Source organism: Felis catus, chromosome C2 (assembly GCF_018350175.1).
Source record: "Felis catus isolate Fca126 chromosome C2, F.catus_Fca126_mat1.0, whole genome shotgun sequence".
NCBI classification, from domain to species: domain Eukaryota; kingdom Metazoa; phylum Chordata; class Mammalia; order Carnivora; family Felidae; genus Felis; species Felis catus.
The window spans coordinates 71,749,277-71,774,635 of record NC_058376.1 but is presented as its reverse complement, the minus strand read 5'-3'; the positions used below and the strand labels follow the sequence as shown (position 1 = coordinate 71,774,635).

The 25,359-nt window shown below is 51.6% G+C and overlaps 1 protein-coding gene and 1 long non-coding RNA gene across 10 annotated transcripts; one reads left to right on the top strand and one right to left on the bottom strand.

The window, feature by feature from the left end:
• Positions 1-393: 393 nt before the first annotated feature.
• Positions 394-2,741, bottom strand: LOC109503490. Of its 2 annotated transcripts, XR_002162491.3 has the most exons (4): positions 2,585-2,741; positions 2,314-2,428; positions 1,401-1,560; positions 394-876 (listed from the first exon to the last, which is right to left on the bottom strand). It is a non-coding gene; the product is annotated as an uncharacterized LOC109503490 (long non-coding RNA). The 2 variants fall into 2 exon arrangements; XR_002162490.3 differs by lacking the exons at positions 394-876; positions 1,401-1,560 and having other exon boundaries at positions 1,808-2,428; positions 2,585-2,740.
• On the top strand, positions 2,732-25,359 carry ZDHHC19 (zinc finger DHHC-type palmitoyltransferase 19). Of its 8 annotated transcripts, XR_006585138.1 has the most exons (10): positions 2,796-3,066; positions 3,434-3,555; positions 4,060-4,199; positions 5,002-5,174; positions 5,577-5,682; positions 12,367-12,452; positions 12,801-13,000; positions 14,742-14,865; positions 21,843-21,878; positions 23,189-25,359. XR_006585138.1 is itself a non-coding variant. In XM_045037085.1 (8 exons), exons 1-8 carry the CDS (start codon positions 2,845-2,847, stop codon positions 13,798-13,800), a joined length of 1,137 nt encoding a protein of 378 aa, XP_044893020.1. In that variant the 5' UTR covers positions 2,732-2,844; the 3' UTR covers positions 13,801-13,821. The 8 variants fall into 8 exon arrangements, 5 of the variants coding, with proteins under 5 accessions (XP_044893020.1, XP_023116039.2, XP_019694794.1 ...); XR_006585139.1 differs by lacking the exon at positions 21,843-21,878 and having other exon boundaries at positions 23,416-25,358; XR_006585140.1 differs by lacking the exons at positions 21,843-21,878; positions 23,189-25,359 and adding an exon at positions 18,268-20,679.

The window sequence follows — 25,359 nt, the reverse complement described above, 5'->3', positions numbered from 1 at the left end:
TCTTCACTTACCACGTTTGTGGCAAAGAATTCCAGGGAAACGGGAGAGCAAGTGCAGAGGACCCAGGACTGGAGAATGCCGGGTGTGTCTGAGGAACAGCAAGGAGGCTAGTGTGCCTGGCTGATGTGGAGTGAGCAAGGGGCTGAGTGTTAGGAAATGAGGACAGAAAGTTAGAGGAGCCAGGTCAGGGAGGGCCTTGAAGGCCACGGTAAGGACTTTGGATTGTACTCTGAGCGACCTATGAAGCAGTTGGAAGGTTCCAACCAGAGGCCATGAGCTAAGTTCTAAAAGGAGCACTGGCTGCTATTTGGAACAGAGTCCATTAAAGGCCAAGGACAGAGGAGGCACGGGGCAGTTAGAAGGTTATCGGAATATCCAGGCAAGAGAGGGTGATGGCTTGGACTTGAGAGATTCTATTTTGATGGCAGAGCTGGTGGATTGGATGAGAGAAGGACAGGAGTCAGGCGACTCCACGGGTTTGATCTGAACAATAGGGTGAATGATGGTCCTGATGACTGGGATGAACAGCACTGGGGGAGAAGGAGGTTTTTGGAGGATGGAATCCAGGGATTGACCGGCAGTGAGGTGTCTGCTCTGTGGTCACATCAGCTTATTCTACGGAAGTCTGTAATCGTGTGTCTATTCCCTGTATCCCTTTATGTCCTTCGATGTTTCTTCCAGAAGACCCCATCTCTGGTCTGCAGCTTCACACAAAACGGAAAGGAGCAGAGAAACCATATGTTGACGACAAGGTACATTAACTTGTTCCAGGAGCTAACGTTATCAGAATGGAGGAGAATGGAATCTCTACTGGGGTGAGGTATATAAGTGATGGGTCCCCATAATTATTCCATGAAGACTTGACTGGTAATTAACCTGAGGAGGAAAAATGAATTAATGGACAGTGAAAAACACTGACGAATCTGTTACCTAAGGTGTGTGCCCAAATTGCTGCCAATTGACATATGTGGGGTTTTTTTTTTAATTTTTTTTTCAACGTTTATTTATTTTTGGGACAGAGAGAGACAGAACATGAATGGGGGAGGGGCAGAGAGAGAGGGAGACACAGAATCAGAAGCAGGCTCCAGGCTCCGAGCCATCAGCCCAGAGCCTGACGCGGGGCTCAAACTCACGGACCGCGAGATCGTGACCTGGCTGAAGTCGGACGCTCAACCGACTGCGCCACCCAGGCGCCCCAGACATACGTGTTTTAAACTAAGGAATAAAATATTCTTAGAAGCCAATTTGTTGACAGTCTGTGTTGGGCTTTGCCCTGGAATTCAAATGTACTTTTACCCACTCTGCAAGAGTATCCAAAGTACTGAAAAATTTATTCATATTGATAACCCCATACCTATACGGGTATTAGATTTAATCCTCTTTTTAATTTATCAGCTTACCCCACAATGTGGGCCCAATAAATAGGGCAGCTCTTACAATATTGTTGAGCACATAAGAAAATACGGAGCATGTTAATTATATCTGTGCGTTAACGTCCTTCTACGCGTGGTAGTGCCATGTCACAGGTCATGAGGGGGCAGAGCAGGTCTTTGGTGTCACCTACCAGTCAAAAAGACACAAAGTCAATTTTATTCTTCTGAATTTGGGCCCCAGCTTCAGCAAATAGCAACATCAAGAGGCACCTGAGTGCCTCAGCCGGTTAAATGGTTAAGCGTCCATGCTGAGCATGCAGCCTGCTTGGGATTCTCTCGCTCTCTGCCCCTCCCCCACTCTGTCTAGCACACCAGTGCGCTCGCTCTTTCTCTCTCTCAAAATAAACATTAAGAAAAAAACAATAAAAACAAAGTAGGACTCTTAGAATTGCATATTTTATCCATGTTGAAGAACAGCGCAATCACTGTTGAAATTAAGGTGACATTCAAAATGGCCATCACACTTCTACACGCGGGAGCTCTGAAAATGTGTGCAGCTGCTGTATCTCAGAAGACTCCCACTCGGTTGGTGGTAGCAGTTCTGAGGCTAATTGGTGGTGGCTGGGTCACAGGGCTATGCGCTAGCTGCAGGAGAGGCTTTGAATGCGATTATCTGGCAGTTTTAGCTCCAACTGGTATGGGGACCAGTCTTTGCCCTTCATGATAAGGTACAGTGCAGGGAATCCTCCAAAAACAGAGGGGTTCAGATGCTTAATGGCCAAAACAAATGACCAATGTCAGCCGCATGTAACAGAAAATGCAGCTATCTTCTCATATAATAAGCAGCTCAGAGGCAGGCAGTTTAAGTCTGGGGCAGTGACTCAACAATGTCATTCTTTGTAACCTGTTGACATACTGCCTAATGGGTCCAAGGTGGTACCTTCAGCCAGCACATCTAGGTTGAAGACCAGAAGAAGAGGACAAGGCCTTTTCTGAGAATCCTCAGCAGACATCCCCTTTGTCTCATTGACCAGACTTGTGTCATGAAGCCAGCCCTGGAAATGAGGGAAGTTAGAAAATTATCTAGCTGCCCCTCCACTCCCCAAAGTGGAATTTTGTAATAATAAAAGAGGGGGAAAAAATAGAGTGAACAACAAGCACTGTTTGCTTCAATTAGCACTGAGCCTGAAAAGATGACTAGAATCGCCCACCTTCTCCCCATGTGTCTCTCTAATCTCATGTAGTCTCAAAGCCAACCTCATAGGGCAGGACCGCTCAGTCCCTGGCACAAGTGTGTGTGTGTGTGTGGAGGGGGGGGATGGGGAGGGGGTTGCTGTTGGAAGTTCTGGTCACTGGCTGCAGACAGTTCTGCTGAAGAGCCCCTAGCCTCCATTCTCCTCAACCTCTATGATGTCACATTGGAGCTTCTTTCCTTCCACCCTGGGCTGTGGCTTCCGAGGCTGCTGTGGCCATGGGGCTCCTGGAGCCAGCTGGGGCGAGGGAGCCTGGTGACTCTGATCTCCCCTGGGGGTGCAGGAGGTCCAGCCATGCCAGTCTTGAAGGATGCCATGCCCCTCATGAAGGAGCCCCATCCCCTGCCTCAGGCCCCGCTTCCCTGGATCCTCCCAAGCCTGTTTGCTGCCTTCAATGTGGTGCTGCTGGTAGTTTTCAGTGGCCTTTTCTTTGCGTTCCCGTGAGTCTCCCTCCCACACAAGCCACAGGTTTCCTACAGAGACAGAAAGGAAGATAGATAATGACAGTGCAGAGGAAGGGAAAGTGTGGAAGAGGGGCGAGAGAAGGGAGGATACTCTAGGCAGAGGGAATCGAAGGTGCAAAGGCACGGGTATATAGTGCTTGGTGCCTCTGGGAGCTGCAGGTGGCCCGTAACACTGGGTGACATTTGGTGGAATCTCTATGGATCTGTCACCAGCCTGGATATTTAGAGCAGGCTTCAAGGGGTTCAGAACCACTTGGGTTCTGACCAAGTGGACCAGGTTCAGAGAGAACTTCACCTCCCCACCCCCACCCCAGATCAGGGCTGAGCCCCGCTCTGGTCTCAGTTGCAGGTGGCTGGCCCAGAATGGGGAGTGGGCTTTTCCTCTTGTCACAGGCCTCCTCTGTGTCCTCACCTTCTTCAGTCTCGTTTCACTCAATTTCTCAGACCCGGGCATCTTGCATCAAGGTGAGGCATTGGTCCCTGGGAGAAGGATGTAACCTCTCCTGAAGGGCTCCTTCCATCTCCCCTCCTCGGGCCTCAGGACCCTTTCAATGCACATCCTCATTTTCCTAGGCCCTGCCTCTGGCACTTCATCGTCTAAGCCACGGATGTGGAAAACTAGATTTCTGGAGTTTTCCAGTTGCTTTGGGTGGGGGGAAAAGCCAGCCCTTTGAAACCACTCAGTTCTCCCTTCGTCCTTCCCACTGCACAAACTCCTTAAAGCATCAGTCACAGTTTCAAAGGGCTGAGTCCTCACAGAACACTTCTGCCTGGAAACTTACCTTCCCTTTGAATGCCAGTCTCTCTGTGCTTGGGCAGATTGCTCAGTGGGGACTAGGGATGCCCTTGCCCATCTCTTCCCCACACTTCCTGGAGCCCAGTAATGATAGGGAGCTGGCCTCCCTACCCCCGGAGCAGCAGACTGATGGAAGGCCCTCTTACTGCTGCCCAATCCTCTTCCTGTGACAGGCTCCAATGAACAGGGCCCCATGATGGTGCATGTGGTGTGGGTGAACCAGAGGGCCTTCCGTCTGCAATGGTGCCAAAAGTGCTGCTTCCACCGCCCGCCCCGGACCTACCACTGTCCCTGGTGCAACGTCTGTGTGGAAGTGAGTGCCCTTCTTGACTGCCCACCTGCCCCCACCCTGCCCCTGCCCAGAAGGACCACCCACACCAGCTCCTGTGGCAGGTGTGAAACCACTTCCGGGATCGCTAAAGGCCAAGGGTGGCAGTAACTCCCAGCCACTCTTGGTCACTCATGCAGGTCACTACCTGTCACCTGTCCTGGGAGGTTGGCCCTTGCCTGTGCAGGTGCTGACACGCAGAGGCATCCACACCTATGCTGGACCTGGTCAGGCCAGGGGGAGAAAGACATTCGTGTCTTCCCCCAGGCTTGCTGACACTAGGTGCCCAAGGCCCTCAGGCTGGCTGTAGGCCTGGCCAGGGAAGCTTTGTCTGTCTTCTTCGAGTGTCCAGGTCAGAGGGTCTCCTGGGCTCCGAGTGCTGAGCTGTCTCATGTGCACAGGCTACACAGGTTTACAAATGTGCTGTCTTATCTGGTCCTTACAATCCGGGGAGGCCGCCTGAGCAAGGGTATTATTATCCTTATTCAATGGATGAGAAAACAGAGTCCCAGAAATATTCTGTGTCCTGCCCAAAGTTAAACCAGGATGTGTCCCACAGAAGACCAGGAAGGCCTTGTCTCTAAAGGCCTCTTGATATATGACCTTGTGAGCCATGGAGACTTAACAGTGCTCTAACCATAGAAATGCCAGCATTAAGGACTTTGTGGCTGGGTTTCTCCCTAGGGATGGGAGCCAGTTTGAGGGGCCAAGGGTAGGCGGCCTTTGGGAAAGGGGGTAAAACCTCTGATTAGGGGTGCTCCAAGCCTGCCCCCTCCCTCTTGCCCAGGACTTTGACCACCACTGCAAATGGGTTAATAACTGCATAGGTCACCGCAACTTCCGCTTCTTCATGCTGCTGGTCCTGTCCTTGTGCCTCTACTCGGGTGCCCTGCTGGTGACCTGCCTGATCTTCCTGGTGCGCACAACCCACCTGCCCTTCTCCATGGACAAGGCCATGGCGTATCCGCCGTGGGACCCACGTAGGGAGTACTGAGGAGAGCGCGGGGTGGGGATGAGGGGCAGGCTTAGCGGGGAGGGGGGGGGGGGAGGCGGGGTCGTCCTCCTCCCCCCCCCCAATGGTGTACGGGGAGAACCCCCAGGGACTAGGCGGGGGTGGGCAGGGCCAGGGAGATGGGCGGGGCTAGAAGGGACGGGGAAGAGTTGAGAATCTACCAGGGTAATGATGGGGAATGCTAAAGGTGGCACGGGGCCTGGGGAGCGTAGTGGGGTGAGGTGTACCGGGCGGAGCGCGGAGAGCGGATGGAAGGTCCCGGTTGGGGGCGGGGCTGTTGGGGCGGAGTCGGACGAGGGGCGGGGCCAGGGAGGAAGGTCCGGAGGCTCTGCTCCTTAGCTGGTGCGCAGCATCCTGGTGACCGTACCCGCCGCCGGCTTCCTGGTGCCACTCTTCCTGCTGCTGCTGATCCAGGCCATGTCGGTGAGCGCGGCCCAGCGCTCCTGCGAGGGTAAGGTACGCGAGGCCGAGCGGGACGCGGGGATACCGGGCTGTGGGTGGTCACCTTGCGCCTCCGGGACCTCTGCCCTTTCCGCTTTGTGCACCGCCCTGGTGCCTGACGGCCTGACCTGCCTCGAATGCCTCCAGAAGGGCCATTAGCCCTTCTGGACCTAGACGCATCTCAAATCCACCTGCTCCTAGAGCTCGGTGGTCACTCTCCTTCCTGGGTGCACTGCATCGAGGGCCTACTGTGTGCTAGGCCATGTGTGCTTAATTTTGAGCGTTGGGCGGAGAGATGAGTAAGGCTTCATCCTGCGCTTGTGTTGATAGGGTAACTGAAATCAGAATAACACCCGCCAGACGCCGGTGAACGCTACGAGAAAGGGCCTCTCCCACTTTGAGTAGCGCAGACTCAGAGAGGAACTTGAGTTCTGGGAGGACCGCTGTGTGGCGTGGGGCGTGCCGCTTAGTGGTTTGGGACCGTCAGAAAACGGAGAGAGCCAATGTGAGGGGCTCAGCCTGCAGAAAGGCAGGGAAGCCTGCCAGTCTGTCGAATGTGGGTAGGACGGTGAGGAAACGGTGGTAATTGGAGCAGAAGATGGCGTGGGAAATCAAGTGGACTGCTCGGGATTGGCCGGAATGAAAGGGCTCAGAAAGTCAGGTAGAGAATTTGGTCTTAATCCAGTGGAAACCTGGCAGCCACGATAGGATTTTTTTTTTTTTTAACGTTAGACTTCACCTTGTTTCGTGCACAGTTATATGAGTTTTGACGTGCAGTCCTGTCCAGTAACCACCACCATAATCAAGATTTACAACAGCTCCATCACCCCACAGAAAACTCCCTCACGGCCTTCTGTAGCCAGTTTCCCTGTCCACAGCCTCTCGCAGCCACTGTTCTACTTTCTATCCCTATAGTTTTCCCTCTTCCAGTGGCTCATATAAATGGAATCATAGCCTTTTGAGTCTGGCTTCTTCCACTTAGCATACTGCATTTGAAATGCATCTGTGTTGCTGCCCATATCAGTAGTTTCTTCCTTTTTATTGCCACGCAGTATTGCAACATGTGGATATACCCCCACTTGTTTGTCCATTTGCTGATGGAAGCGTATTCGGGTTGTTTCCGGTTTTCGGCGATTATAAACATTGGTGTACAGGCACGTGAACATACATTTTCATTTCTTTTTGGGTAAATGCTTAGGCATGGTATTGCTGGGTCATATGGTAACTGTACATTTAACTTTATGAGGCCGTCAAATTGTTTCCCCAAATGGCTGCGTTCCCACTGTGCATTTCCACAATGTGTGAGAATTTCAGTTGCTCTACATCTTCACTAACATTTGGTATTGTCAGTTTTTTCGTTTTTAATTTTTTAAATGTTTATTTATTTTTGAGACAGAGAGAGAGACGCACAGAGTGCAAGTGGGGGAGGGGCAGAGAGCAAAGGAGACACAGAATCTGAAACAGGCTGCAGGCTCTGAGCTATCAGCACAGAGCCCGACGCAGGGCTTGAACCCACGAACAGTGAGATCATGACCTGAGTTGGAAGTCCGATGCTTCACCGACTGAGCCACCCAGGCGCCGCCCCCCCCCCCATTTTTTTCTTTGTGAAATTATTGAGTCCTAAGACTTCTTTATGTACTCTGGATTCAGATATGTGTTTTGCAAATATTTTCTCCCAGTCTGTATGTCATCTCAATTTTTTTTTAACAGTGCCTTCCAAAGATCAGAAGTTTTAAATTCTGCTGAAATACACTATTGGTTTTTCCCTTTTTTAGACCGTGTTTTTGGTGTCGTAATTAAGAAAATTTTGCCTAACTCAAGGTCACAAAGATTTTCTTATATTTTCTTCTGGAAGTTTTATAAGTTTTGGATTTTATATTTAGGACTATGACTCATTTTGCATTAAATTTTGTATATGATGCAAGGTAGGGTCAAGATGTATTATTTTTGCAAATGGGCTGTTTCAGCACCATTTGTTGAAAAGACTGTCCTCTTGCATTGAGTTACCTTTGCACATGTGTCAAGAATCAGTTAACTATGTAGTTGTGGGTGTATTTCTGGACTCTGTTCTTTTGCCAATACCACACTGTCTGGATTAGTAGGCTTACACTACGTCTTGAAATTGCACAATGTAAGTTCTCCAACTTTGTTCTTTTGGGGAGTTTTTTTGGTTATCCTAGTTCCTTTGATTTTCCACATAACTTTTAGAATCAGCTTAATTTCCACAAAAACGTTTGCTGAGATTTTTATGTGGATTACATTGAACCTATAGGTCAATTTGGAAAATTAACGTTTTACCAATATTGAGCTTTTTGAAGCCACAAACCTCTTACCATGTACTTCTTCAATTTCTTTCATTAGTGTTTGTAGTTTTCAGTATATAGATCTTGCATACATTGTGTTAGATCTTTTCTAAGTATTTTTTTAAATGTCTGTTTATTTTTTTTTTAATTTTTTTTTAACATTTATTTATTTTTGAGACAGAGAGAGACAGAGCATGAATGGGGGAGGGGCAGAGAGAGAGAAGGAGACACAGAATCGGAAGCAGACTCCAGGCTGTGAGCCATCAGCCCAGAGCCTGACGCGGGGCTCGAACTCACAGACCGCGAGATCATGACCTGGCTGAAGTCGGACACTTAACTGACTGCGCCACCCAGGCGCCCCAATGTCTGTTTATTTTTGAGAGAGAGACAGAGGGCAAGCAGGGAGGGACAGAGAGAGAGGGAGACATAGAATCCAAAGCAGGCTCCAGGCTCTGAGCTGTCAGCACAGAGCCCGACGTGGGGCTTGAACTCATGACTGTGAGATCATGACCTGAGCTGAAGTCAGCCACTTAACTGACTGAGCCACCCAGGCTCCCTGATCTTTTCTAAGTATTTTGCTTTTCGTGTTATTATAAATGTGCTTTTATTTATTTTATTTTTTAATTTTTAAATATGTTTTAAATTAATTAAATAGTTTATTTTTGAATTTACGTCCAAGTTAGTTGGCATATAGTGCAACAATAATTTCAGGAGCAGATTCCTTAATGTCCCTTACCCATTTAGCCCATCCCCCTCCCACAACCCCTCCAGTAGCCCTCTGTTTGTTCTCTATATTTAAGAGTCTCTTGTGTTTTGTCCCCCTCCCTGTTTTTATATTATTTTTGCTTCCTTTATTTTTTTTTATTTTTAAAGAGGGAGAGAGTGGCAGAGGGGGAGAGAAAGAGAGAGAGAGAGAGAGACAGACAGACAGACAGAGTCTGAAGGAGGCTCCCTGCTCAGCATGGATCTTGATGCAGGGCTCAATCCCACAACCCTGGGATCATAACCTGAGCTGAAATCAAGAGTCAGATGTTCAACTGACTCAGCCACCCAGGCTCCCCATAAATGTGTTTTTAAATTTCATTTCTGTTTGATTATTATTATAAGGAAATACAATGGATTTTTTTTGTTTATCGGTCTTGAATCTTGCAATTTTGCTAGACTCACTTATTCTAATAGTTTTTTTGTTGATTCTACATAGAAAATCATGTCATCTGTGAATAAGGACAGTTTCATTTCCTCCTTCCTAACATGTGTGGCTTTATTTCTTTTTCTGTTCTTACTGTACTGACCGTCTTGGATCTCCAGTGCAATGTTGAATAGAAGTGATAAAAGTGAACATCCTTGCCATGGGATTCCTTTAGCAGGACGATGACTTGGCTAAAGATTGTTGTTATTATTATTTTTAAGTCAGCTCTATGACCAAGTGGGGCTTGCACTCAATACCCTGAGATTAAGAGCTGCTGAAATCAAAAGCCACGTGCTCTACCCAGACTGAGCCAGCCAGGCACCCCAACTGAAGGTTGTTTTAGGAAGATTGTAGTTGCCTACATTGATGAGGGAGAGCTGGAGATACTGAGACAACGGACAGGACAGAGGACCCCTATTTGCCCACCACTTGCTGTCCTTACAGTCACTACTCAACCACCCCAGCCCACCGGTGACGCCTCTTGCTCAGTACCCGTTATCCCTTTCTCATTACCTTCTGTGGTCTGCGTGTCTTCTGTCTCCAGCCTCAGTCCATCATTTCAGCCTCCCTTGGGCAGCACTCCCCTTCCCACATCCCATGGTTCTTCTAGCCCCACGTCAGGCCCTTGGCCTGCCCTTGCTCCACTGCTCAGAATGGGGGTCTCCCAGTCTGTGATCTCCAGTCTTCAGAAATCTAAATGGGGTTTGCACTCTGTGATTTGCTGCACTCTGTGATGAGTGTGACTCATTCTTTCAGGGCTCTGTCCCCTCACCTGCAGAACCTGTTTCAGGCATTCTTTTTTTTTTTCTTTTTTAATGTTTATTTATTAGAGATGGAGACAGAGCGTGAGTGGGGGAAGGTCAGAGATAGAGGGAGACACAGAATCCAGAGCAGGCTCCAGGCTCCGAGCTGTCAGCACAGAGCCCGATGTGGGTCTCGAACCCGCAAACCATGAGATCATGACCTGAGCCGAGGTTGGACACTTAACCAACTGAGCCACCCAGACGACCCCCATTTCAGGCATTCTTTACACACTTCAACTTCATTCCCTTCCTACCTCCATCCCCGAACCACGTCTTTTGGGGCCACTTGCCCCAGTGGTTGATACCAAGGGCGCTGGAGCCAGTCTACATAAATTCCAACCGCAGCTTCATATCAGCAGGGAGATACTGGATTTGTTACTTAGCTACCTGGTGCTTTGGTTTCCCCATCTGTGAAACGGGCCGCACGGCTTAATACGTGTAAGACACGGAGAGCAGCAGCCAGTATGAGCAGAAGCCCTATATATTGTTGTTGCTCTTAACTGTTCCTTCCCATCATCATTTACATGTGTTCGCGTCTCTCCCATCTTAGGAACAAAGAGAACACTCCTAACAACACAAGCCTCTTCTCCACCTGTTGCCTTCTCCCCTCCAGCAGGGCCATATTTCTTGAACGAGCTGGCTATGCTCGCCGGTATCATTCTTTGCCTTCCTCAGCCAGCTTCCAGCCCGGCCTCTCCTCACTGTCACGTTGGCGCTGTGCTCTCCAAGGGGCCAGTAGGCAGCCCTAAGACTTAATCTTTCTAGGCTGCACACAGTATCAGGGAAGCTGAATGCCCCTGCCGTGGCCACTCAGGGCCCCACTGTCTGCTTTCCAGGGCTGCTGCTCCTCTCCCTGCACCTTGGAGTCTTGGCCCCGGCTGCCTGCTCTTCTGTGCACTGCCCTGCCCACTCCCCAGCTGCCTGAAAGTTAAGGCAGGCTTTGGTGGTGGTGGTTGTGTCCTCAGCCCCCAGTGCTGTGCCTAGGACATTGTTGAGGCCCCCAGATATTTCCGAGCGAATGAGTGAGTCTTTACACAAAGGAATTGATAATGCCTTGGGAGAGAAGGAGGGAGAGAAAGAGAGAGAAAAATGCCTGATGCCCTGATCCCTGGGGAAGAAGGGCAGAGAGCAGAGGCAGCAGAGAGCCTGGGAAGGAGGAGCTGGGAAGAGAAGATGCCCGCTTTGATTTTTGTCCTGTGGAGTGTGGGAGCATTTGAGACACGGAATTGGAGCTGTTGGATTCCATTCACATCCGAGAAGCTCTCGTGTGGGGAGAGGAAGGTGTTGTCTTTTACTAGTGAGTTCTAATGAGTTCATCAATTTTCATGCCTTTAAGTGTTGGACAGTTGTTTTTGTATACTTCATATACATCTAATCAATCAAAATTTATTTCTCTAAATTTAAAATTCTAATTGTAAATATAATCAAACTCTTCTAATCATTTAATTAAAATTTCAAATAGAATGGCAGTTTCCCTTAATGCTTTAAACGTTAGAACTCAAAGCGTCTTGATGGTCGATGTCACTTTTTGTCAACAATGGGACGTTGTGGAGCCGGCTCGACTTTTTCTCCCCTAGGTGTCAGCTGCCCTGCATGGAGTCCTGACACCTTGTGATGGAGAATAGTGTTGAAGGTCAAAATCTTTGTGATAGGGGCATGGGACACAGGGGAGCTCCCCATGGTGGGCAGAGGTGCCCTTGGGCCACTTTTGATCATTACAGACATTTTGTAGCTAAGGCTCTTGACGTCAGGGTGAGAATCTGCTCGTGCTGGGGAGGGGGAGGAGGGCGGGGCTGATGGGTAGAGGGAGGGGAGGGGAAGAACTTGGTTAAGAGTATTCACGGGAGGACTTCACCTTTGGGCTTGACCTTCACTGCATGGGTGCTCAGGAACTTCAGTCCAGATTTCCAGGGCCAAGTTATTTTGTTAGGGAAATATGGTTGGGCCCCATGCAATTGGCCTTCTAGATAGTGAAATTCAGTGAAAGCACAAGTTTGGAAAAAATGAGAACTGGGAAGGTAGGGAAATTGGGGGAGGGGTGTGGAACTGTATTTGGACCAGTTTAGACACGAAAAGATCTGAAAGAGTATCTAGAAGGAGGTAGCAGGAGGATGTGGTGTGGCCAAAGGAAACAGAGAAGGAGAGGATACTGCAAAAGAGAGTACGGGTGATGGGGGAGGATCCCTGAGAAGGCAGGAGAGGTGGGGGCAGGGCCAGAGGTTGCCTGGAGACAGCTACTCAGAGGTGGGTCAGGGGAGGCCTTGGCTCACTCTCCCTGCTTCTCTGCCCTTGGAGTCTTGCCATGGGCCTGTGCTGAGCTGATGGTTCAGGGAGGACCATCAGAGGGTAGGCTCCCCGGTCCTGCTGAACCTGAGTTCCTCTTTTGGTCCTCACCTCCCTCCAGTGCCGATACCTGCAGGGATACAACCCCTTCGACCACGGCTGTGCCAGCAACTGGTATTTAACAATTTGTGCACCGCTGGGACCCAAGTGAGTTTGCAGACCAGAGGACCCAGTGATGGGGCGTGGTGGGGGGGAGGGGGAGTTGGGATAAAGCCGGGTCATCGCCCCTGACCTCTTAGCCCCAGCTCCCAGGCCTTTATACTCACTGTTCTTCTTTCGGGGTTTCCTTCAGGGCATTGTGAGAGCCTCTGGAACCCTCACTTCCTTGCCTTTGTGGATTCTTACCCTAAGAAATGTGGTAGAGGGGCACTATAGCCTGAATGAGACTGGCCGCAGCTCTCTGCAGGGCCAAGCCTTGGGCTGTGTGCTCCCCAAGCTGAGGGGGAGCAGGCCAGGAGGGCCATGACCCCTTCCATCTGGCTTATTGCTCCCCAGGTACATGGCTGAAGCTGTCTGGCTGCAGAGAGTGGCGGGGTCTGACTGGGTGCCCATGCAGAACCTGCACTTCCCAGTGTGCCCCTCGGTGCTCAGTCCCCCAGCCCTCCCAGAGCCTGGCTCTGGCCCCCAGCCCCAACCTCTGAGTCTCCACAAACCAGGGAAGGTTCCCTCAGGGAGAGGCTCTAGCCCTCCAGGAGGTAAGAAGAGAAAGAGAGAGAGAGTGTGTACTTGTGTGTGTTGGGAGAGGGATTCTGTGGATATTACAAGTGTCGGGGGGAACCCCCTCACCCCATGTTTGGCTGGCCCTGAGACTGGAGCACTCAGAGCTTGAGGGAGGGGGATCATAGACCTGAGGAGTGCTGGAAGTAAAGTCACAGTCCTCAGAATACACCAGGGGTCCCTGGAGACATAAAGAGAAAAGACCACTTGCTGGTTGGCCTGAGGCCACTTACCCTTTCTGGGTGTCTGTTTCCTCAGCTATTAGTGACTGAGACTAGGCCAGTAGTTCATAATTCTGAGATTGGAGCCCTTTATTTAAAGGCAACTTTTACTCTGAAGCCCAACATATGAAATGTCTGGAAGTGGACCATTAGGAATGAAGTGGGGGTGTGTAATCCACAGCCTCCTCCTCCCCCAGGGCCCCTGCAGTGACATTCTGTGGGACCAGCCCACTCCCTTTGCTCTCCCTGTGGGGCTGGTGGCTTGGACAGTTTCTTGCTCCCTAACTGGAGGGTCATGAGCTGTGGGGCAGGGGCTTGGGGAGAGCCCCCATCCCTCCACTCTGTGTTTAACTCCATGCAGGCCCAGTGTTTTTTTCCCTGCTGCAGGAGTGCCCCAGACGAGGCTCTGCCCACCTCTCGCCCCCTCACACCCGGCGATGCCAGGAACCCCTGCATCTGAACCTCATCTCCTGAGCCCTGTGTGGAGGCCTGTCTGTGCCCCACCCTTGCCCACTTCCCTGGTGGGAGTGTCGAGATCCTCCACCAAAGCCTATTAAATACCCACTGCCTGCCTCCTACAAAGGTCCTGTCTGTCCTACGGGCGAGGGAGCTTGGAGGTGAGGGGGGCTCTGGGGGGCTGGGACAAAGACTCCGGGAGGGAGGAGCCAGGGCCCCATATTGGCTGGCTCTGCGATTTTGGGCAAGACACTCAACACTTCTCTCATCCTTAAAATGGGGCAACCATAAGGACCACAGTGAGGCCCGGAGACGATGCCAGAGAAAACCTAGCCGTCCCAGGGAGGTCAGCCCTGGGAACGTCCAGGCCTCTGCCTGCCACTCCCCTGTCTGGCTGCAGGGGGCGCCCGCCGCCTGGGAATTGGCCAAGCCAGCCAGGTCCAGCCTTGCCACACTGGAGCCTCCCTGGTGACTTGGCAGCCCTCAGGCTGGGACTGGGCCCTTTTGCTGCCTCATCCCTGGGAAGTGGAGGGGTGGGGGTATTCTCCATTACGGTACAATTCTACATCTTTCTTACTAACTGGTGTCACCTTGGTCACTCCTTCCTGTTGGGGAGTCACATGCTGGTTCTGGTCCTGTCCCTGGGTGGGTCCCAGACCCTGTGAGTCTGCAGGCCCCTTGGGGGCGGGAAGGGGGTGGGGAGAGAGGGAACTACCTCAAATTGTGATTTCTCTAGTGGGCAGTGTGTGACCTTGGGAATAGAAATGATGGCACCTTTCCCGGAAGGGTGTCAAAGGACAAAATAAGGTGGTTCATGCCAAACGTCAGGTGCACAGTAGGCACACGATGAATGCAGCAGTTATATTTACGGTTGTTTTCTCCACCGAACACCTAGCAGACCACCCAGCATTTCTCCAAGGACCACCCTCTCAGAATTACCTGGGTCCTCAGACCACTGATTCAGAATCTTGAGGAGAAGGGAGGGCAGGAATCTGAATCTGAATTTTTGTCAAGTGCCCCATGTGCTCCTGCCACCCTGAAGGTTCAGAGCTGCTACATTAGGAGGTGATGATGGGCACTAACCACGCTGCTTCCTGCCACCCTCGTTGCCAGGCGAGCTCAGGATGTGGTGAAGGTGAGAGGAAGGCATGTCAGCAGAGGACCAGGTGAACACCTCAGGGTCCCATGGAGGTTTGTGTGCCTGTATGTGTATTGTGGGGGTGGCAGGAGCTCATCCTTTGGGGGTGCCAGCCCAGCCTGGAGAGGTGGGCGACCCACAATGCAGGACGTGACTTCAGTTCTCTATATGCTGAGTGCCTCTCGCTGCTGCCCTTCCTTCTTCCTCCTCCCTGGAATGTCCATGGCGGCTTTGGGCCCTTCCCTGTCCAGCCCCAGCTTTACCCCTGGCTCTGGCTCTGGCTCTGGCTCTCTGGGCCCCTGAACAGTCTTGCTCAACCCCAAGGACTACAGCTCTTTCTTGCCCCCTTTGCCCTGGTCTCATGGACTCCCCATGCCAAGCGCTCTCGGTGTTCAAGCCTTTTCTCAGCTCTCACCCCTGCTTAACTCAGAGTTAACCTTGGGTTCTGGGAGGGGTGCAGGGTACTCACTGGCATACAGAAAGGCAGCCTAGTTTTGGCCTTGTTGTAAATGGCTTCGGTGGCCACATTTAAAAGTCTTAGGGCCAGCATTTACAAATAAAGGTGAAGCAGTCGTATCTGTCTGGGAAGCCTGCAGTCCAGGGGTGCCTGGGGAGGGGAAGAGGGCATGAGGCCTTTTGAGCCCCCAACCCCAGGGGTGTATGTAGTGTATGTGTTCATCACCTGTCTGGGTGGTTTCAGAGGGCACAGCTCAGCCCTGGCTGCCCAGCAGTGAGGAGAGTTGCAGGCCTGCTCCCAGATGGGAGTCCTCTGAGCCTGGGCCAGAGAAGAAGAGAACCCAGGAATCCTGAGCCAAGGCCTGGATATTCAGGGAACTGGCTGAGTACCCAGGTGGTGCCTGCCTGGAGCCCCAGCTCTGCCGGGGCCTGAGAAAGCCAGGCCCCAGGGTCTGGAAGGCCTAGTCCTGCTCTGCCACATGGCCTGTTTCTCTGCTGCCCTGCCTGGTTCAGAGCCTGGCGACTGGTCATTAGGACTGAACCTCCTGGGTCACTGCCCCCAGGTGTACAGGGGACTCACCCCCTCTCCAACAGGGCTTTCCAAGTCTTTATAAAATTTTTTTTAATGTTTATTTTTGAGAGAGACAGAGAGAGAGACAGAGCATGAGTTGGGGAGGGACAGAGAGAGAGAGGGACACAGAATCTGAAGCAGGCTTCAGGCTCTGAGCTGTCAGCCCAGAGCCAGATGCGGGGCCCGAATTCATAGGCTGTAAGATCATGACCTGGGCTGAAGTTGGATGCTTAACCAACTGAGCCACCCAGGCACCCCAGGGCCTTCCAAGTCTTAAGCTAGGTGTGAGTCATCTCCCCAAAAGCCTGGGCCTCGGTTTCCCCATTAGGCAAGGGCATAACTTTTCTTAGGTTCTCAAAGGCAGCCATGACTCCCCTGCTCCGGGGCATAGATTTTGGGTCTCTCTCATCCATCCCAAACTGAGGTTTTTAGGATTTCTTTAGAAAGCCCTTTAGATCAGGTTCCTCTGCTCCTCAAAGGGTAAGTGGACCTAGCTTGCCCCTTCCTGTGACTCCACCCACACCCATCCCCTAACCCTTAGACCCACCCTCAGAGCTTCTTTCCTTCCAGACTAAAAGCTTCAGCTGAGCTGCACTCACCTTGCCTCTGTGCTCCCTCCCCACTTCTGCTGAACCTGCCCTTGATTCTCAGATATACCCCTTGGAGCCCTTGGCCCACTGATAAGAGCAGGGGTATTATCCGAGTCCAGTTATGGGGCCAGCTCTCCCCGCACCCAGAAAGCCCTGCCATCCTTGCCTTCCCTGGACAGAAGCCAAGGAGGGACCTCTCACTCCGTAGGGCTGCCAGGTATCCACGGGCCTGGAGCTCTTCTGAGGTCCCCAGCCCATACCTGGAACCTCGTGGAGGGGTTTGGACCTGGGATGGGGAGCCCAGAAGTAGCTGTGCTTTTGTCCTTTCTAGACTTTTCCTCCATGGGCCTGCTAGAAGGTCAGGGCATGCGGTGTGGGAAGAGCACTGGCTTGGGTGTCCTTCAGCTCTGCCACCGACTAGTATGCTATGGGAATGAGTCTCTTCCCTCTGCTCGGCCTCAGGTGCCTTGTCTGTAAATAGGACAATCAGCATGGCTACCTCACAGGTGGTCACAGGATCCCAACTCTTTCAAGCTGCGAGGGACTCAGGGGTCATCTTCTCCAGCTGCCCCTCCACCCCCAGTCTCACAGATGGAGATTAGAGAGGGAAGGGATTGCCTAAGATGACACGGTATCCAAGCCAGGTGGAGTTCTGTTTGCCAGGCTGCTTCTTCCATTCTTGCCCCGGGGACCATTCTAGAGGAGCAAGGACTCGGGCAGCCACTACAGGGCCCCGCCTTCCAGCCCCCAAGCTTCAGAGCCAGGCAGTGCCTTTCAGCATAGTGCTTGGGGGGCCGATAAGAAGGCCTGGCTTAACTCTGTCTCCAGCCCTGAGCTGGGAGTGATAATGATGCCCAGCCCTGCCCTGCCCTGCCTGCCCCACCCAGGAGGGCACTGCCGGTGGCTGAGGGTGGGGTAGGGGCTGATGGGGCAGAGGAGGTTTGCCGCAGTGAGGGATCAGGGCCCAGAATCCTACTGTGTCGCAGAGCCCAGGCCCCTGGTCGAATGACCCTCCTGGGCCCCTGGCCCAGTGCCTCGTACCCAGGTGATGCTCCCCCAGTGCCCACATCCTACTCTTTAGTTCCTGTGTGCGGAGTGTGCAGGGCTGAAGGTTTCGCAGGCCCTGTAATGGGTGACGAAACCTTCACTGAGCACCGCTGGGGCCTGCCCAGGGACAGGGGTTCGTATGCGCTTTTTTAATCCTCACAACCCTCTGAAGTTGTCACGTTTTAGAGATGAGGGAATCAGAACTAAGCAAATAGACCTCTTCCCCAGGGTCACACTTCTAAGAGGCACAGCTACATCTCTTTTAGCCTTCACCACTGCACTGTACTTCTATAGGCAGTTATATATATTTTTTTAATTTTTTTAATGTTTACTTATTTTTGAGAGAGAGAGACAGAGTGCAAGTTGGGGAGGGGCAGAGAGAGAGGGGGACAAGGAATCCAAAGCAGGCTCCAGGCTCTGAGCTGTCAGCACAGAGCCCGATGCGGGGCTCGAACTCGTGGACTTTGATCGAGAACATGACCTGAGCTGAAGTCGGACGCTCGACCGATTGAGCCACCCAGGTGCTCCAGCAGTTATATTTTATTTCAGTTTGTTACAGTAGTTCCCCTTATCCACGGGGGTATGCTCCAAGACCCCCAGTGGATGCCTGAGACCGGGGTACTCCTGAGCCCTATATATCCGATAATAAAGTTTCATTTATACAATAGGCACAATAAGATTCACAACAACAACTAAAAGTAAGCTGGAACAATGATAACAAAACACCATCATAAAAATTATGTGAATGTGGTCTTTCTCTCAAAAGCTCTTGCTGGACTGTACTTACCCTTGTGGTGGTGATCTGAGATGACTAGATGCCTACCAGATGAGCTGTAGTGAGGACAACGGCATCAGCACTGTGACACAGTGTTAGGCTAGTGTGGGCCTTTTGACGACATCTCAGAAGGAAGCTTGTCTGATTCGAGACCGCAGATGACCCTGTGTGAGTAACTGAAACAGTGGATAAGGGCAGACTGCTGTTGTGGTTGAGACCTGGGCTCTGCAGCCAGACTGCCGGCTTCCCCTGTTGTGAAAGGAGATACACCATTGCCCCTCGTAGCACTGTTCCGAGGGTACATCATGCAGGGCGTGCAAAGAGCTGGGCTCAGCACTGGCACCCTGGAGGTGCTTGATTGATGGCGGTGATCATGGCCTCCGTGTGCTAGAGGCATTGCCCGGAGTCGGGACTTGGTGATCTCCTGTGGCCTCAGGATGCTGGTCACCATGGCAACAGCAGCCTGCCTCTGCCCAGTTTGCTGTGGGTTCCCTAATAGCCAGGCTGCAGAGGTGAAGGGTGCTGCTTCAGAGGGGAGATTTTGTGGTCATGTTTTAGAGAAAAGCAACCAATGTCAGTGTCTCTGGGCCAAAGGAGAATGGAGGGGTGGCCTGAGAGTCTTCAAGGGAACAGCAGGATGACCACCCAAAGGCTCTGCCCTCCCGCATGGTGACAGAGTTTCCTGTTAAGAAAACACACTGTTGCTTCTATTTTGTGGCTGGATAGTGTCCTAGGCTGAAGGAGGTCAAAGCCGTGGTCATCTGAACCCTGTGTTTGAGCTGTGCTCCGAGCTCCTGCCTGCTCTCCCCTCTCCCTGTGGCTAGTCCTTCCCTCACCTCAGTCTTTGCTCCCCACTTCTCACCTCCCCCACCCAGCCTGCTTCACCACCATTCCCAACCCCCAGCTGTTCCTGGACTACAGCTTCCAGGAACTCAAAGTTAACTGTCTGGCAACTTTCAAGTAATACCTTTTAACTGTGATTCTTGGAAGGCCCTGGGCTTGGGTGTGGAAACCCACAGAGCTCTGGGCCGGGCCAGAGGCAGGGCCTGCACAGGGCGCCTTTGTCTGTCTCCAACGGGGCTTCCTCCTCCCAGCCAGGCACACGCTTTCACAGCTTTCTGGTCAGGGCAGTTTTGCTGCTGAAATTGGAGATTCCCAAGCTGGAAGGGTCCCTCCTGAATATCTAGTTTCCTTCTCAGTGAGAAGAAAACCAAGGCACTAGTGGGGGAGGTTCAGCAGGGCCTCCCCCAGGTCACACACCTAAGTAGAGGCCAGGCGAGACTGGGTTCCAGAACTCCTGCTTCTGAGTCTTTCCATCACGCCACCGTGAGCAACCAGGTGGGTCAGAGGCCTGGACTGTAAACCGGGAGGCACTCTTTCTTCTCCTGGAGGCCTAGTAGCTTGGGTCTGGTAGGCAAAATCACAATGACGACAAAAATAGTGTCTGTTTGAGTGCTAACTGTGGGGTGAGTGCTTTGCGTTGTCTTTGCATTATCTCATTTAATCCTCACAATGACTTGTGGGGAAGGTGCTGCTGTTACTTTTGTGGATGGGACCCTGGGCAGGCCTTGGCCTCCATCTCCCTGTCTGCAAGGACAGAATTTTCTGGAGGCTCCCTGGGACTACTCTTACCCTGACCTGCTGGAAGCCCATGACTCAGTGACCAGGAAGGAGGGCCCCTAGTCTGGGGACAAGCCCTGAAGTGGACAGGACTTTGTCAGGGCTTATTGAATGACCGATTAGGGTCCTTTACCTGAACCTCATCTGTCCCCTGGTAGCAGGCGATGCATTAGGTCACCAAGCAAGGGTACTAATCCCTGGGCAGGACCCTTGGCCATCTGTGCTGGAAAAGTCCTTTGCCCAGTGCTCACTAGAAATCTGTCTGTTCCTCAGCCACTGACAGAAATGGAAAGACTGCCCTATCTGCCCTTTTCCTGGGCCAGGATGGACTGTGTGGAGAGGGCACAGACTGGGCATCAGGAGAGCTGTGTTGGAAAGCAACCCCTGCTGCTTCTGGTCGTGTGGCCCGGGAAAGCCCCTGTCATCTCAGAGCCACTGTTCCTACATCTGTGAAAGGGACACTAAAGCTCGTGCAGAGCTTCCTCAGCGCTGTGGGGTCACGCAGTGCACCATGGGAAGACACTGACATTCACTTCTTTGCACAGGCCACAGCTGAGTAGGTGTGGGGTTGCTGTGAAAGGAGCAATAGGAGGGCCATACTTGGTTTCAAGTCTTTGTCTCCATTTCCCCTTCTTGGGCCTTCTTTTCCGGCTCTGGATTTGGATCATTTGGAAATGGCCAAAGCCAAGAATGGGCCACCTCTTTTCTTTTTTGTTTTAAATTTTTTTTAACGTTTATTCAGTTTTGAGAGAGAGAGAGAGAGAGAGAGAGAGAGAGAGAGAGAGCATGAGAAGGGGAGGGGCAAAGAGAGAGAGGGAGACACAGAATCCAAAGCAGGGTCCAGGCTCTGAGCTGTCAGCACAGAGCCCGACATGGGCCTCGAGCCCACCAACCATGAGATCATGACCTGAGCCGAAGTTGGACGCTTAACCAACTGAGCCACCCAGGCGCCCCAGGCCACCTCTTTTTAAATCCCAGACAAAGACTGGTCACCTTTCTTGGGTAACTTCTCAGCTCCCTCTCTTCCCCACCAAGTATCTGTCTCTAGGGGGATAGCTGGCCAGCCTTGGGTTTGGGGCAGAGATGTGACCCTCTCTGCTCCCAACTGGTACTACCACCTTGTCAGTTCCTCTGGATCCCTGGCTTCAGGGTGCCCTGGAGTGGAAGCCTCTGGAAGGTCTCATGGTCTGGCTGGGCCAGGCTCACTCTGAACCTGCAGCAGAGACTTGGGCTGCGCCCATCTTGGCCGAGAGGCTCACTCTGCCTTGGACACAATTCAGACCAAAGAGTAAAGGAGGTTTGTTCCTAAAGCAGAGACCAGAAGTAGGCACACAGAGGGCTCTTTGCTTTGGAGTGGAAGCTTTTAAAGATTTGTTTTCTTTAAATATCCTGCTGCAGGAAAGAGAAGCCAAAAATCAAACATTGCTGAGACATAAATTTCAGGTGACTTTAAAGGCACAATTTGTTTAGTTTCCGTCCCACCCTGTTTCTGCTCAGTAGGGTCTCGGGACGTGTCCCTGGGGTTTGGGGGTGGGTCCACACCCACCTAGCTCATCTATCCAGCTTCACCAGGAGGTCTCCTCAGTACCCGATCCAGCCAGTGGGCCTCCTGACATATCCTGACCCCAAACTTGGTCCCAGGGAGGGTCTGTGCACATCCAGCTCAGGAAGTGGATGTGACTTTCCTCCATCCTCAGCTGCTTTGGCACTGTTGATTATACCCTCTTTCTTGAAAACTCTCTCTTCATCCTTGACCTCAGGGATCAGACATACTTGCTTCTCCTCCTAACTCCTGCCCTATGACTCTCCCTCTCACCTCCTACCAGGAAAACTTCCAGGCTCTGTCCTGTTGCAGAACTCTTGCAGAACTCATGCCCTTGCCTTCAGCAGTGCTGGGCCCTGCCAGTGCCCCAGGCTCTGGCCTTAGGTTTTTTCTTTTTTTCCAGCTTTACCAGGTTATAATCGACAGATAAAATCATAAGGTACGTAAAGTGTACGACATGATAATTCACTATCTCTATACATTGTGGAAGGATTCTCCCCATTGAATTGGCCTTAATTTTCTGATTGAATGATTTCCTTGGAGTCCTACCGGAGGCTCGGGGGTCCTTCCATATCCTAGCACAGTGGGGAAAGGAGTGAAAGCAAAGACAAAACCAGCCATTGAGTGAAAGGAGCGCTTGGGTAGCATGAGGAAGCAGCTGAGCAGGGTGCCAGGGCCTGGATCCGTGGGAGAGGGTGTCTGGGTGTCCCAGCCTGTTCCCAAGCCTAATCCAAAGGGTGTCCCAAAAGAGGGGCCTTGGCCAAAGAGGAGCAGGGTGGGAGGAAACCTCTGGGCAGCCTCATTTGCCCTCTTGGTCCCCAGGGTCCCTGCTGTGGTAGGGACCACATGGTAAGCCCCGGTAGGGATGGGGAGGGAGGGCACTGGGTGGAGGAACTTGCAGAGGAGAAACCAATCAAGAGCTTAGTGATGTCATCTAGGGAGGAGCCTGAACTGGGATAGTGGGGCTAGAAGTTCATTCATTCAACAAATACTGAATAACTACAATGTATCCAGGAGGTAATGAAATTGGATTTAAAAAATAATGTGTTCATGGATGGCATATCGTTAATTTTCAATCTTATATATGTATTTCTGTTTTTGTTTTTTTATTTTTTAACATTAAAACACATTTTTTTTTAATGTTTAATTTTGAGAGAGAGAGGGAGACACAGAATCCGAAGCAGGCTCCGGGCTCTGAGCTGTCAGCACAGAGCCCGATGCGGGGCTCGAACCCAAGAACCATGAGATCATGTCCTGAGCCAAAATCAAGAGTCAGACGCTCAACCAACTGAGCCACCCATGTGCCCCTATATATGTATTTTTAAAAGACTGGAAGCAAGCTCATCAGATGCTTATGGCGGATGAGCAAGTGCTTCCTAGCTGGAGGTGGGGGGAGGGGGGATTCTGACTGTCGGCCTGGGTGTTGGGACACCTGATTTCTAGGCCCAGCACTTCCTCTGTGGGTTTGTGTGACTGCAAAAAGCCCTTCCCTCTCTGGACCTGTTCCCTTATCTGTGGAATGAGGATATGGAACCAAAAGATCTGTGACTCCTTCCAGTGCCGATGTTACCTGAGAACAGGGGGGTTATGGGCACTTTCGCTGGCTTGGCTGGGGCTGCTCTGGTCCGTGGCCACTGTAGGCCCCTCTCCTGGAGGGCTCCACAAAGGGGAGGTAGGGGCCCACAGCCTGCTATGCTGTCAGGCTCTGATCTCAAGTTAGAATCATGTCTCTCATCTGTTCACACCTAGTTTGAACCATGAAAGCCTCCCCACCCTCCACTCACCTCCCAGCCCTTCAGTTCTGGCCGTCTCATAACTTGGCACAGAGGGGACTGTGACAAAGCTGCCGCCTTCACAGCCTTGATGGCCCTGAAGCCTCAGTCAGGAAGTGAGGGCACCAGCCAGACCAGGGGGTAACGTATCGTTTATGTGTCCCCTGTGTGCAAGACACTGTCTGACTCACTCATTCTCCACAGTGGCCCTGGATGGGAGGTTTGAATGTCACCTTTGTCTCATGGAGGAGGAGGTGAGAGGTAAAACAGCGGGTCCAGTCACACAGCTGTGAGCTGCTGTCCCGGCATCAGAGCAAAACGCAGCCAGAGTCCCAGGCTGCTCTTCCAAGGGTCGTGGAGAGTCTCCAGCTGCCGTCAGACCCTGACTCCTGACCCCCTGCCAGAATTCGGTATGTGGTGGCAGGGGGTGAGTCCATTTCTGATTAGACCCACTGGAAACCCAATTGTCTTCCCTAGAAAATCCCATTGACAGCATTGCTTTTCCTCTCATTGTTCTCGGGGCTCTGAGTCTCCCAGACTCCCCAGCAGTCAGCGGATCCGGTACCTTCTGGCATCTTTCTGTGATGAAAACAAGCTCCTGAATGGGAGAGAAGTTAAGGTCCCCAGCCATCCTGCTGTCCCCCTCGTGTTGAGCTGGCCTCAGGGACCTGCTTCTTGCTTTCACAACTTCCTTATTTGACCTTATTTGGTCAACCGTCTTTTTTCCCCAGCCTGCTCCCCCGCCCCCCATACCACTGGTTTTTCTTCTTTAAATTCTAAAATAGGAGGGCAGGGTAAATTGTGTCCATTCTTCTATCTGGGCCTCAGATTTTAGGCAGGCTTTGAGATAAGTAAAAAGTACTTTCTTATCAAATGCTTTCACTGTTTTATGTTGACTGCTGGCATTATAGTAATGGTTTTTGAATATTCATTGCACATATCCAGGAATGTGGAGTATTCTGGGTTAATTGGCCCTCCTTGGATTAGCCTGAGTACCTGAATACCATAATAACCCTGTTTCAGTGGCCAAGTGTCTTTAGACCACATCTTGGAATATAATCTAGTTGGAATTTGGGGGCTGCCTGTAATTCGTAACAAATTCAAATCTGCTGCATCTTGGGTGGGATTCCTAACCTTGCTTATTTGGCTAATAGTCCATACGTCATAGGACTGTTTTAAGTATTACATGAGGTAAGGTGTGGGAACATGCCAGCACATAATGAGTGCTTGATAAATATCCCACGCTGTTTACCACTGCATACTGCCCTGGGGGCTCGTGTCTTAGCCTCTCTGAACCCCAGTGTTTTCATCTATGAACTGGGGCCACAGCCCTGGACTTGCTCTGGTAGGACAACCTACCTTGTAGGTTGGCAGTGAAGTACCAAGCAGAAAGTGTGAAAGCACCTTCTATGCTGAAGGCGCAGAGCACAATTAAGAGATTGTTACATGCAAGCCCCATGGCACCGCTTAATTGACTTGTTTTTAAAGAGCTAAAGCTCCAGTCCCCAAACTCTTAAGTCCCGGTGAGACTCGGCCACACCGAGCTCGGGGGTCACGGAGTCGGGCTGTGCCTGCCCACATAGCTGTCGAGACCTGACCTGTAATGAAGGGCAAATCTGTCCTCACCCTTGTGCGGGTGTCTGCCCTCGGTCCCCAGCCCTGGGTTTTCAGGCACCAACTGGCAGGAGGTATGTGCTCTGACAGTGTGGCCGGGATGCCCAGATGAGCTGGCCTCTCAGTTCACAGTTGGGCCCTAGGGCTCCTTGTCCTCTGTGTCCCTCTCTCCTAGCGGGGCAGTGGGGGTCTTGGTCCTTGTCCTCCAAGAGGGCCAGTGACTCCTCCAGGCAGAGGTCCCCATGCCCACAGCTGCTACACACCTGCCCGGGGAGGGGTGGGTTCAAGCTGCCCATCTCTTACCTCAGGGTCTTCCAAATCATGTTGCAACAGCTTTCATGTCCCTTCCCCAGAGGACTTTGGATTTGATAGTTAAGTATTTATTGTGATGATTATTGGAAAAGCCTATAGCTGGCTCAAAAGAGGCCTGGCCTACGAAGAAGGGAAGGATTTGGAGACAGGAGTTTTTATTTTTTTTTTAATTTTTTTTAACGTTTATTTATTTTTGAGACAGAGAGAGACAGAGCATGAATG